This window comes from Grammomys surdaster, unplaced genomic scaffold (assembly GCF_004785775.1).
Source record: "Grammomys surdaster isolate TR1022 unplaced genomic scaffold, NIH_TR_1.0 126198, whole genome shotgun sequence".
NCBI lineage: Eukaryota > Metazoa > Chordata > Mammalia > Rodentia > Muridae > Grammomys > Grammomys surdaster.
The window spans coordinates 7,122,218-7,136,782 of record NW_021621003.1 but is presented as its reverse complement, the minus strand read 5'-3'; the positions used below and the strand labels follow the sequence as shown (position 1 = coordinate 7,136,782).

General features: G+C 36.8%; 1 protein-coding gene across 2 annotated transcripts in view; it reads right to left on the bottom strand.

Moving 5' to 3' along the window:
* Adk (adenosine kinase) overlaps positions 1-14,565 on the bottom strand; it is a 407,949-nt gene that overhangs the window by 126,569 nt on the left and 266,815 nt on the right. For both annotated transcript variants that reach the window (XM_028758526.1, XM_028758527.1), the window contains exon 7: positions 6,717-6,887. In XM_028758526.1, the coding sequence (XP_028614359.1) occupies positions 6,717-6,887 (171 nt within the window). The remainder of the gene's footprint in view (positions 1-6,716; positions 6,888-14,565) is intronic.

The following is a 14,565-nucleotide window of genomic DNA, read 5'->3' as shown; positions in this document are numbered from 1 at the left end:
CTGCTTTTTTTCAAGGCAGGGTCTGAATCTATAGTCTAAGCTGGCCTTGAACTCTTGGCAATCCTTCTGCCTCAGCCTCATCAACCATCACACTGACTTACTAAACAATCATATCTGAGTAAAGAACATATTTCAATGCATTTCTGAATTTCAGGGAAGGCTGCGGGACAGACAAGTGGTAGACTACTTGCCTAGAACACAAAAGACTGTGTCTGAACCCTAGAAAAAGTGGGTGGAAAGTGTCTTGGGGGAGAAAGAGAGAGAAAGATTATTCAACTTTAGAAGACAATATACTTCTAAGACATGCTATAACATGGACAAACTGTGAAATAAGCCGAGGTTATTAGATAATTATCAAATAAAGCTAACTATATGAGGTACTTAGGATGTGGAAACTTGTGATGATATGCAGAAAGCAATAACCAAGGCTGGGAAGATAGAATATGGGTGGAGCTATTATTTAATATGCACAGAGCTTCTGCTTGGGATGAAGGAGAAATTCTGCAAATGGACCGTGGGAAGGGGTGTGCAGCACTGCGGATACACTAACAGTGAACTGCATGCTGGAAAAATACTTGGAATGCTCAGCTTTGCTCCTTCCTGCCGTCTATGCTGTCTGTCTTTCCAGACAGGAATGTATAGCCCAGGCTGACCAGGAACTGCTGAGTTTGCTTCTACCTGCCAAATACCCGGAGTACAGGCCTGTGGGGCTGTAGCCAGGCCAGCATTCCACTAACTGAGTTGTGCTTGGAGTTCCTGTCAAGTACTTCTTACTACAAAACAGAGTAAGACAGTTTGTGACTCACTTTGTCTACATCAGAATACTGGATCAATGATGGTCCTATTCTTCTTAGGATGTATCTAATTATTTTCAAACACTCATTATTCTTGCCTTTGAAACAGGAACTCATGTTGACTGGGTTGGCTTCAAACTTTTGATCCTCCTGCCTCTGCCTTCCAATTGCTAGATGCACAAGCTCACATTCTTCCTTCATTGGCGTATGAATTCTACTTTCAGTCTGAAGAGAAGAGAGACTACAGGAAGATTTGAAACTCTTTCAAATGCAGGACTTATCCCCCCTCATCGTTTTACCTAGTTTATAATTTTTTTTTGAGACAAGAGTTGTAATAAGTGACCCAGGCTGGTTTGAATTTTCTGTGTAGTCCTGGCTTATCTGAAACAAATCTGCTTCTTCCTTACAAGTACTGGGTTATGGCATGTGACATCACCACACACAGCTTCCTTTCTGACACTTTTTGCTCGAAAACACTAGCTTTTCAGAATCCCCAAAGTTCCAACTCAGTTCCCAGAGTTCAGACATACTGTATGAATATTTGGCTTAATTCTTAAGGCTATGGCCTCAGTGGTTCTCAATCTGTGGGTCACGACTCCTTTGGGAGGTCAGAAGACTCTTTCACAAGGGTCACCTAAGACCATTGGAAAGCACAGATATTTACATTACAGTGCGTAACAACAGCAAAATTACAGTGATTAAGTATCAACAAAAATAATGTCATGGTTGGGGTCACAACATTAGGAACTGTATTAAAGGGTCACTGCATTAGGAAGGCTGAGAACCACTGTAAGTGGTACATTGAGACAATTGTGCAAGCATGTCTTTTACTTGTTTCATGGGAACCAGTGATTACTGTCTGTGAAGGTATAAGGTTGGTGGGCAAGCTGTTTTTATTTATTTACAACTTTTAAAAATTTTATTTATTTACTTTGTATGTATGGGTGTTCTGGCTGCGTAATATGTCTACAAGAGTATCTGATCCCTTATAAACAGTTGAGGGGACTGGCTGAGACATTTCGCCAGTCCCTTCTTTTTATTTATTCATCTTGAGACAAGGTTTTGCCTGTAAGTTCCAGGCTAGCCTAGACCATGTAGTTGTCTTGCTTCCGCCTCAGAAGTGCTTCAGTCTGTAGTCAGGTACTGCTAGGCCTGTCTTGCTAAAGCATTTCATTTTTAACTAAGACTACTAGAAAGTCATCAATGGTAGTGTCCAAACTGTTACAGAAAAATAAAGAGACAACCAGGTACAAATAAAAGGTAAGTGTGTTTGATATCAGCTGATTATCATCATTCTTGGAAATCAAATAGTAAGTAGATTAGGGTGGGGTTAGGAAAGGAAAAGAGGAAATAGAAAATAATCATGTAAATACACATACACATAATATATTTCTTGTTAACTACATTTAACATTGCAGTGTATTTTTACAACAAAAATGTTTTCTCTCTTTAAGAACTGAAGATAATTTATTCTTATTACTAAAGTATTCATGGAGAACAATGGTAGTATGCTCAAAAGCTAAAACATTAATCTACTTGCACGTTATTATAAAATACAATATCATCTTTATTATCTCTACTAAACTACATCACCTTAGCTGATGTCTCTAGCCTATTAACATTTAAAACATCTGATTCTGACATCCGACTTACTTGGTATCATTAAGGCACTGAATTATTTGACTTTGTATTTTATGCAAATGCAGTTTCATCCAGCCTCATCATTAAAGTGCAGAGCAAACATCGAATATCACACTAGGTAGCTACTTATTTATCAGAAGTCCTTTAAAGACTGCCTCAATAAAATACCAAACACATCGGATTACCCTGAAGGCACCTTTATTCTATAGTTGTATCATGACAGATCTTACACGGTACTTGGCTTCTATTAGATACTGATTTAACCGTAGCAGGCTTTACTACATGAATATTTGTTGAAATGAATGTAAATGAACAGGATTCACAAACAAAAGAAAAGTTGTTCAACATGACATGTAGCCATGTAGCAGCTTACAGTTTTGTCTTCTAGGTATGAAAATATTATTTAGTAATCTACGTTAAGACCTAACCCAATTAGAATCATCTTTATAAAATTGTTAACTACGTGTAAGATAAACCTTACAATTTTAAGTGCTCAGTTCAGTGTTAAGCATATTCACAGTTGTGTGTAATCATCACCACTGTTCATGTCTGCCTTGTGCCACTGGAATCCACTGTTCTATTGTTTGTCTGTGAATTTACTTAAACCCCCACCATGGTGTTGGGTTTGAATGTATGGAAATTCCGGTAGTAAACAGTCATTCTACCCTTAGCCGCACTTCCATGTCTATAGAGAAATTCAATGGTTGTTTGCTACATCTGGCTTTTTAAGCCTTACAGAATGTTTTAAAAATGTTCATAAAGCATATGTGTGGAAGTTCCTTTTCTTTGATGTTTAATAATATTCCATATATATATATGAATGAATGAAAGTTTTCTCATTAAAAATTTGATTTGCAGCTGAGAGTAGTGACCCATACCTTTAATCCCAGTAGTTAGGAGGCACAGGCAGGCAGATCTCTGTGAGTTCAAAGCCAGCCTGGTATACAGAGTGAGTTCCAGATCAGCAAGGATACAAAGAAACTGTCTCAAAAACCAAACCAAACCAACAAACCAATCAACAACATCCACATAATTGCTTTGCCTAGACCACTGGCTATTGTGAATAACGGTGAAATAACTAGTGTATAATCCCTTGAGTCTTTGCTTTTAGTTTGGGGACAGACTAAGAAGTGGAATTGCTGAGTTATGTTAATAATTCTATGTTTAATTTTTTTGTCGATTTACTAAACAATTTTCCATACTAGCTTTGTAACTTCGCATTCCAACCAGCGATACACAGGGACTCAGTTTCTCCACCAAGCTTATAGGTGTGAAGCAGTGTCTCATTTTAGGTCCCTCTGTGTTTTTCTAATGATCAGAGATGTTGACTGTCTTTTCATGTGTTTACTGACCATCTGTAAAGTGAGTATTTTTTTGAGAACTGTTTACTTACGTTCTTTCACCACTGTGCGTGCAAATGTATAAATGTGTTTTAAGACAGTCTCCTTGTACACAGCCCGCCTCAGCTTTTGATCCTCTGCTTCAACTTCCAGAGTGACAGAATGCATCCCCATGCCCAGATTCTTTGACCATTTTTTAAATTTGCTTGTTAGTTTTCTTGTCACTGAGTTATATATTTGGACTTTGATAACTATTCTCTCCTATTGTGTGGGTGTAGTTCTGTATTCTGGAGCTTGTTCTTTAAAGAAAAAATCCATTTTTTTTTGTCATTTAAGGTTTCTCTTTGTAGTCTAACCTAGCCTTAGGCACACTAGCCTCCTGCATCTGTATCCTCAATGATGTGTTACAGGTGGGTTTGGTTCTTCTTGGCCATAAAATTATATAATTTTTGATTACTTCTAATTAACTATTTTTTGACTGTTGCTTTGCTTTACACATTTTTTTTTTAAAGTGAAGACGATTTTGATATTATCAACATTATGTGGAAACATAAATGTCACTTTGGGGGACATTCTTATCTGTTTCCCTAAATCTCTTCTCTGCTAAGCTTTTAGCATTAAACTATTAATGCCTTTATATATAATTTTAGTCCTTTAAAATTTGCATTTATTTATTTGACTATTTATTGCATGTGCACATCAGGCTGCACATGTGGAGATCAGAGGACAACTCTCGGCAGTAGTCAGTTCTTTCCTTCTGCTTGGTTTGGGTACTACACTCAGCTGCGGTGCCTATGGAACCATTTTTCTAGCTCTCCCCTCCCCCACTCATATATTTACAATTTAAATGTCTACTAAAGAGTGGTTTGTGTGATCTGCAATTTTCTTCAAAGGCTACACTCTTATTCCCTTCCTAATTAAGGTTATCTGTGACTATCAAGCTCCACTTTCAAATTTGGTAGCATTGACTACTCTCTCCTAAAGTCCTACTCTGGAATCACACCTATCCTTTAAATGTTCCTCTAGTTGTTCTCTGAGTCTAGAGTACTTACTTATGTGCTGCCTAATCTTCTTTAGCCATACAGGGTAAATGTCAGTTTCCCAACAGTAATTCTTAGAATGCTGTCCTGGTGACATCTTCCTCTTATTTAGAGGATGTGCTAAAATAGCACATCTCCTACTCATGTCATCGACCTTTTAGGAAACAACATGAGGCCCAAAGGCTTGGTTCAGTGGTTAAGAGTACTAGAATCTTCTAGAAGACCTGAATTCAGTTCCCAGCACCCACACGGCACCTCACAACTTTCCGTAACTCCAGTCCCAGAGGATCCAACTCCCTCTTCTTGTCTCCACAGGTACATATGACGCACAAGAAAGCAAAATATTCATACATATAAAAATAAAAGATCAACAATAAATAAAAAACAATTGTATTAAAAACAAAACAAAAACCACAGCCATGTAAGGAAAAGGCAGATTTTATTCAAGAAGAGCCCAGCAGCTATGTATACATCTTCAGGCTTTTCACATTATTTGCCATTGTCTTAATGTCCTTGCTTGGGTATGAAATGTCCCCCACAGGCTCGTTTGCTCTGATGTTTGGTCCCTTTGGTTGAGTTGTTTTGGGAACATCCTGAGCCTGCAGGATGTGAGACTGAGCTGGAAGAGCTGGACCCTGAGGTTTATAATGTTGTGCCACTTCCCATTCTGTTTCCTAATTTCATGAGATGGCATCTTGCTCACCTGCCCTCACTGCCTTGAGCTCTGTCCCGCCTCCCTGCCATGACAGACTTGATCCACTGCCCAGCTAAAATCTATCTTCCGTCTTAAGCTGTTTGCTGTCTGGTACCTGGTTGCAGCATAAGAAAAGTAACGAATGTAGTTAATGTGGTGTTAAGAAGATGGTGTTTCCTGTTGATGGCAATAGCCTTTAAGTATTTTCATGGTTCATATTCTTTCTACAGGGTAAATCCTGTTAGCCTTCACTCAGGCAAAATCTCAAATCACTTCCAGGTCAGTTTTTAAGTTTCTTTAGGCAGATTGCACATTTCTTACTGACATATGAAATCAAATAATATATTCAAATATTAGGACCAGAGAATTAGACTCAGAATGAATTTCCAGGTTAATCAATGTAACAGAAAACTTCCAACAGTCATAAAAGTTCCCTGATATGGCTAATATCACATGAAGGCTCAGTCAAAACTTCCTCTATTCTATTTTATGGATTTTTTTTAAGTTTCCCTTGATTTTTAATGGGAGGAAATACACTGTTGTTTAAATAAGAAGCTGTAATACTTCAAGCAAAATCCTATTGTAACATTTTCAACTACAATATACAAACAATTCCAAAATGATCTCAGTAATAAATAAAATGAAGATTTTAATATCAATAGTTACTCATAATTTATAACCTTAAATAGATTCAGACAAAAGATTTTAAAAGTCAGGAAAGATTATTTTTTGTTTGTTTGTTTTTGTTTAAGTTTTGGTTGTAGTCATAGTTTAAGTAATATATGCATTTGCAGAGGGGAAAAAATGTGGAGTAAGACGGGTGAATTTTACTATATGAATTGAATCCCCAATGATTGAATCTTTTAAAAATATTTTTTACTAAGAAGTTATTCTTTAGGAAATATAGAAAATATAGTGCTAGAGAAATTTAAATTGAGTGAATTTTGGACAATTATTAAGGATACTTAGCAAAATTTACTTATTTTTTTATTTATATTATCCCTAAAATTATATTTATGCATTCCTAAACATATACAGAGTCCCAAAACAGACAAACTATTTTTTGTTTAGTTTTGCCTTTTGGAGACAGGACCTCATAGAGGCGGGCTCATAGAGGCCCGCCTGCCTTTGCCTCCTGGGTGCTGGGATTGACAGAGTGAACTACGATACCTTAGATCATTCTGTTTGATTTTCTAAGGCAACTCACCGTCTCATTTCCAAAGAGGATGTCAACATAGGGCATGACATCCATCAAGGCTTCCTTGAAGAACTGGCTAATGAACGGTGCCGACAGGTTCAAAGTGAAGATTTTGTTGTTCTCAGCAGCATAGCGAGCCACTTTCAATACTGACTCTGGGGAGACCGTGAGAAAAAAGCCCTTGACAAAGAAAAAAGGAGACGAAATTAGAATGGTCACTTCTGCAGAGTTAGTTTAAGTGAGAATAAGAGGAACTGTGTGTATGTTTAGGAATGCCTAAATAAAACCTTAAATTTGGGGTAAGTATGTTTGATAACTGCACAAGATTCACTCAAATACCAACACCTGTACAAATTTAATTATAAAATCCATGGCAGAAATGGCTGTATTTAACTAGAAAAACATTTATCATATGAGCAATGTATATTCGATACATTCCATTACTGCAAAGAAACATACTTCATACTAGATTTTTATATGCATTACCAAGAACACTTGGAACTTATAAAACAAAAATATTCAAGAAAATAATATGTATATTTAAATTTGAGAAATACAAATGGAGGCAGATGGAATCCTAGCTTCTTATAATCATCATCATATTTTTAGTGGTTTAGACATAATATTTATAAAGAGAATAGTTTATTTATTACCTTAAAAATATCGTAACTAAATTACTTGATTTTATTTTCTAGTCTTGAGAAAGTGTCCCCTATAACCAATGATGGCTTGGAGAGTTCTAGAATTTTGGAGATTACAGGTGTGTGTCACAGTGCCTGGATTTTTTAATACTTATTTTTAGTTAGAATTTTTAAATAATAAGAAAATAATCCAGGGATATAACATAAAATTAGTTTCATGCCAGGAAATCCATATTTTAAAATACTGTTTATTTACATTTCTTATGATAAACATTTCTTCTTAGCATATATTAATGCTTTCTAGATGGAGACGTAGGGACATATAGGCAGATGTGAAGGAAGGTGGTTAGGAAGGTGCAGAGAGGAGACAAGTTCAGGCACAGACTGTGAGGCTGTGTTACCACAGAGGCCTGTGGGGCAGTCAGGAAGCACCGAAGAGCAACATGGGAGTGCGGTGAGGCTGCAGTGTGGGGAGAAGGCGTCTGATAGAGAAAAAGGCAAGAAAGCCACACTGGACAGCAACAATTTATCATCAACTAATAACACCCTGCCTTTGTCTGTGTAAGAGAAAACCACACTGGAGTTCTAAGTATCAAAACTATAGACTGTTTAAGATGCAGAAGCCAAAGAGTAGACTTCAAAGATGATGTTTAAATAGTTTTTTTAAAATATGGTTTTATTGTTGAATAGAAAAGTCCAGAATAAGACCAGAGTCACATTGTAAATAGAGCATCTATTCAACATTTCCTTGAAAACGTTTGAGTCATGAGAGGTATGTTAGAAGAAGGCTGTGGCTCTGATTACCAAGGGAGGGACTATGGACTAATAAGATAACAGATGAAAGCAAGAAAGAAAAGAAGAGAAAGGTGGAAGGCAAGCAAGGAGAAATGTGGCAGAGAAATCTGACTGGGGATTCGAAGAAGATGCTCATGTGTTCACGGTTATGGTGAGGCAGAAATGGAGGCACAGCGTAGACACACGATGTGATGACTAGATAAAGGCACTTGCTGTGAGAGTAAACTATAGAGGGTTCGGAGGACTCGGGAGAGAATGAGGGTAAGGAATATCAATCAAACCCAGAGATAATCAGTGACTGTTGATACAACCATCTAAAATTTACTGATTAGTTCTGGTGTAGCAGGCACTGAACTTACACCTTCCAATTTAGTGATTATTAAGAAACATATGTCATGGATACTTTTCATCACTCTCATTTTGTAAATAATTCTGAAATCAAAACAGAGGAACTTGATTTTGATGAATGAGGGAATGAGATAACGATTCTTTTCCAGGGGTTGGTTTGTTTGACAGAGGGTCTGTCATGCAAGTCAGGCTGGTTTTGGACTCCAGATCCTATACTCTCCTCCCCCAAGTGCTGGATAACAGGCACAAAGCACCTAGGTCTAGCTTCATTAGACAGATATATTAAGCATGTATTTTGACCATTCCTTTACAAAGAAAGCAATCCAGTGAAGAAACAGAAGGAAAAAAACCAAAGGAGGATAATCAGAGCAAAGAACCAGAGAAGGTGCTTGTTTTAAATAAGGCAGAAAGAAGAGAAAATAATGACAGCATGGAAGAAATGCCTTTAAATCCCAGGCACGATCCTTGCACACTTGTAACTTCTAGCACTTGGTAGGCCAAGCCTGGAAGATTGCAGAGTTCAAAGCCAGCCTAGGCAATATAAAGGAGACCCTGTCTACTTCAACAAACAAACAAAACTACCTGTTCACCTCAACAAATAAACTAAAGTTACAAAGTGTTATGAAGTATCAACTTGTAATTGAAAGGCTCCTCATTCACATCATAGGAGGATGAAGAACTTTAAAGAAAGAGAAAAATAGAATCTTTTTCTTTTCCCAATTACTTTCATAGGTCAGGTTGATCACAATATTCTAAAAGGATAAATTTTGTGGTAGCAGTCACTTGTATTAGGATCTCTTTGTGCTGCCCTTATGTATTCAGAAAAGTTAAGAGAGACATTTTAAGCTGCAACTGTGTTAGAGCTCAGGACACTGTACATCAAGATATGGAACCTTAGAAATAGGAGAAAAGTACTTCTGTGTGAGAGTTCCCATTTCACATGGAAGAAGGCTTCAAGAGCCTTATTCTAGAGTCCTGTCCCATTCCTGGGGGTCAAGAAGAAGCTAGAAAGACAAGGTCTACTCAATGCTATTTCCTCACCTGTCATTTGTTACCATTAGATATTACATTATATCCTCTTTGCCTAATCTTGATTCTATAAAAGATCATTTCTTCAGAATTATACACAAAATAGTTTCCCCAATGCTGTGAGACTTCACTTCTAAATGCTCCTATGTCCTCCTGAAAGTCTACCAAATAGATATGTGGTGCTGTTCTCTTGTGTCATAAGAGTGTCAGCCTTGATCCCTGCAATGGCCATCACAGATGATGTTTCCTATTATAATAACATAATGTTTTCTCATTTAGAAACTCCATGCCACTAATTCCTAACCACGATTCAATTATTCTAAAAGGTAATGTTTGAAACACTATTAAAAAATATTCCCAGCGTTTTTTCTTTAGACATATGCCACTTAAAAAGTATCGGCGCCCCAGCTGCGTTCCTTGCTATTTCAGTTGCTAAGAGAATTAAATGAAGCGGTTTATAAGCATCTGTCTCTGTAGTAGTATGTATATACTTGTTTTTTCAGTCTTTTATTTAATGAGAAGAGTTTTAAAGCTTCCCTCTCTTATTTTTCTCCAAACTGTTATAGCATAAAATAGAAACCCCCCAGAGCTAGAATTCTGCCAGCTGTGGATCAAGTACAGACAGCCACAGAATGGTCTATATAAATAGTAATCTGGTCAAATAATTAGGCTTCTCACCAACTTCAGACTGAAAATTTGATCTGTGCTCAAATACATATGATTGTAATTTAAGTCACAGAACAGTATGCCTCCAGAGTCTACATTTGGCCTGACTCCAAATCTATGTGTGTTATATGTGTTTTACTTTAAAATATAACATAATAGTATTGTAATATGGATAGTATATATTTGATTTTTGTGAATTTTATAAATAGGCAAAGAACATTAGTTTCTACATAAGTAGTACATGTACAACTTAATTATATTTTAAAATAATCTCTTACTTTGTAAAGTAAATATTCACAATTTAAACAAGTTGAGATGTGTGCAGTAAGATGGCAAAGATTGTTAAAATGTATGCCAACCATAACTTTTCTTCCAGATTTATAACCTTTGCTAAGGCGCTTACTCCAGCCTACCGCATGACCCAGAGTCAAAACAGTACTGCTACAAAAGAATCGTTCTGTTCATGTCAGGTTTGTAATAAAAGTAAGTCAGAAGTCTATATGTGTGTGCTTTAGAAAAACACTCTATATATCCAGCAAAGACTTGGGATTTTGTAGGTAGGGATGTCAGTTTACACAGTTAGCTCTGTATGTCTCTCCTTGTAAACAACTCAAAAGACAGTTTATTTATTCACAGATGGAAAAATGCTTATCAGAATTAAAAATACAGGGAGATATCTTCCACTCATTACAAACAAAAAACGAGGAAGATCAGTATAAAAGACCATTTTAGCAAAGCTTGACTTACTGCCTGGAAATCTTAACTACTCTAAGGGATTTCTCACGGTGTTTTATATATAGCTTTTTTTTTTTTTTAAAAGAAATATACAAAGACAAAGGAAAGCAGTGTTTTTTTTCCCTCTTCACCAGTATTTACTTCAATTCAGAATCATTATTTGGGATTCTTTTTAAATGTCTTTACCCGGGCTGGAGAGATGGCTCAGCCGTTAAGAGTACTGACTGCTCTTCCAGAGGTCCTGAGTTCAATTCCCAGCAACCACATGGTGGCTCACAACCATCTGTAACGGGATCTGATGCCCTCTTCTGGTGTGTCTGAAGACAATGACAGTGTACTCATATAAATAACCAATAAATAAATCTTAAAAAAAAATGTAAATGTCTTTACCTAAGAATGTAAGCTTTGGAATGACATCCATTAACAGTTACTTGAGGTATGAAACTTACATGTGTGTGTGCACAGACACCTATGTAAGTATAAGCTTTTATTGATTCAAAAGAAAATAGAGCAGTGGGGGTATTAGTGCATGCCTGCAATCCCAGCATTAAATAGGCTCAAGCAGGGGGCTCAACACAAATCCGTTATTGTGTTCACAGAAGCTTCAAGGCCAGCCTGGGCTAAACAAGACCTTGCTAGAAACAAAACATAGACGTAACAATGACTAACTAATGGACACACTAAGACAAACTGGGGTGGGAAGGGAGACCTTTGCCTCTTTTATCATAAAATACTCCAATCAGGGTATCCTAAGAGGGCAGAAGCAAACGATGTCATTTATAATACTAAGACTCATTTGTGTCTACCTAGTCCTAAAGCAAATACATACAGGCATTAAAAATCATGCAGTGCTAGTTGAGTGGTTCAGCATCCTTCTGCAGTTCACATATAAGGATCAAGCAAGCAATCAGTTTATCCCCACTACCAGACACATTATAAATTCTAGTTTGATTAGAAGTTTTTTTAAAAAAATATAGAGAGACTTTATAATAAAGAAAAGTAAACATCACACTTCTGAAGTATGAAATTATTTCCAAGGCCAGGACAACAAAAATAATGTGTCTTAGAAATATTAAAATCCTTGTTCACTCAAACAGAAGACTGGGAAAGGTGGCAAAGGGTAAATCAATACATCAAACTCTGTAAAGAACCAGAAAAATAGCTGAACAGGATGTTCTGTTGTGAGTCTGAGGTCATCCTAGGCTATATCCAGGCCAGTCTGACTCGTCTGGAGTAAAATAAATTCCTAGTAAAGTCCTATGCAGACAAAAAGCTCTTTTCTAACAATCAAAGAAACAATGTTTAAGAAAGATGGAGCTGAGATCAGGCTCACGGCCTAACACATCTAGGACAGTGAGCAGCAGTCCCAGCCTGAAGCAAACACAAACACAAACACAAACAAAACTACTGAAGAGAGTAACTGACAGTCTTAGGAATAATCCAGAAAACACACACAGGGAATACTCAATAAACACATACTCTTGACTCAATTATTCTTCTGACAACTTGCTTATGTGCTGGATCTGAAATATCTTCCCACAGACTCATGACTTTGGACATGTCATTTCCTCCTGGAGGTGCTGTTACATGTCAGACACAGGCCTGACTGGCAGAGAGAGGTCAGCAAGGACAGGCATTTGAAAGGTACACCTACTGTATTCTGGCCCAAGCTTTCAGCTTGTGGGTTTCTGAGTAGCCAAAACAAACCAGGTCAAAAACAAACAAACAAACAAACAAACACCCCCCAAAACAGAAACAAACCTAAAAAACAAAAAACAAACCCAAAGCAAACTCAAAGCAAAAACCCAAGAAACAGACCACCTTTAACTGGGTAATTTTATGTTAAAATAAAATACATTATTATCCTGCCTTTTAAAACTGTTTAAATGTTGCTATTTATATTTAAATTACATATGCAGTTTATAACATCTCTAGAGAAAAGGGCTGTTGGAAGGAATATTTTGTGGACATTACAAAAGATGAAAACTAAGTAGGAAAGGGAACACTTTTATGGTTCATACTTGTTTAATAAAATATAGGACAAAAGCAGTATATGTATTATGAGCATGATTAGAAACTGTATTACATCAATGGTAACATAAAAAAAAAAAGCTGGCAATGGTGCCTCATATCGTTAATCTCAGCACTCTGGAGGCAGAGGCAGGAGGATCTCTGTGCATGTGAGGCTAGCCTGGTCTACAGAGTAAGTTCAAGCAGGACTACACAGTAAAATGAAACCCTGTCGTGAAAAACAAAACAAAACAAAACAAAACAAAACAAAACAAAACAAAACATGAAAGGCGATGAAGAGAAGAAATGATAAAGCCTGGGTGTGCCAATTTATATGTTGCAGCTAATTTATTTTAAAAATTAGTGACATGATTAATCACGCTTGAGATAAAGACAGTTAAAAAATAGAATTAGTTTGTTCTATTGAAACAAATATCTACACAATCAGAAGATATTTATAAGTACTGAGAATGTTAATCCAATAAACAAGAGTAAGCACAGATAAATGTCTGAGGACTAACTCTACACTTCTTCTTGCATAAGGCTCAAAAAGGAACAATCTAAATGTGCAATTAGTGACTTTAGTAAATATAAACCACTACTTACAGAAACAGAAGGGAATGAGAAAAAAATGTATACTTAAAAAGAGAAAAGAAAAAAGAACAACAGAGTCCCAGGAAGCCTAGACTAGCACTGTGGAGGGAAGAAGGCGGAGTGCCAGATGCCTGTCTCAAGATGTACCACTGTTGTCTGTTTTAAAGAATATAATTAGCCTGTTTTCAGTGCTGTAACTAAGGTGCCATAGTAACATCAGTTGGAGAACAGGGTTGTGAGAGTGAATAAATTAGAAGTCAAAAATAACTAACCCAACACCCAGATAACATGTTTTTCTCCTCTTAGTGGCTTGACATGTTTTGTGAATCTCCCAGAGAATAAAATACATTTCCTTGTAGGAGTGGGAGAGATCAAACATAAATTATGACAAACCATAGTTCATTGCTGCTGTAAGGGTAACACTGGCTTTGACAACCATTAAGATAATGCATAAACCATTTGCAGTTACAACACTGTGATATGCAGTACTTCATATGAATGACAGCAACTGAACTGCTAAAAGTAACTGTGGGAAACACACCAGTGAAGGCTGTGAGGTTTGCCACAGCGGTTGGAAGGTGATGGTCACAGGAACAGAAGGGAACCATTCCCCTCTTTTCTGCCTCTGCGGACCATAAAAAGCACGAACACAACCACCCATTTCTCAAATATCTAAATCTTTACAAGGATTAAAATACTGGCAACTTTAAGTAGACCATGCTCACCATCAATGAAGTTTTCTTTGATCACATGTTTAAGTTCCTCAAATATAAACATATGAACATCCAAATAATCAAAACAAAGGCATAAAGCAAGAGGCAGAAAGGTGTTGTCAAAGGAATATGAATTTTAGGAGGGCAACATAAGTGAATATTTAAGTTCATTTTGCTGGAAGAGAGAATACAGAGTATCTTAGAAGTCCGTTTGAGGGGGAAATATAAGGAGACTATACGCCAAACTGAAACACACCTTGAAACACTATGTATAATATAAACACACACACACACACACACACACACACACACACACACACACACACA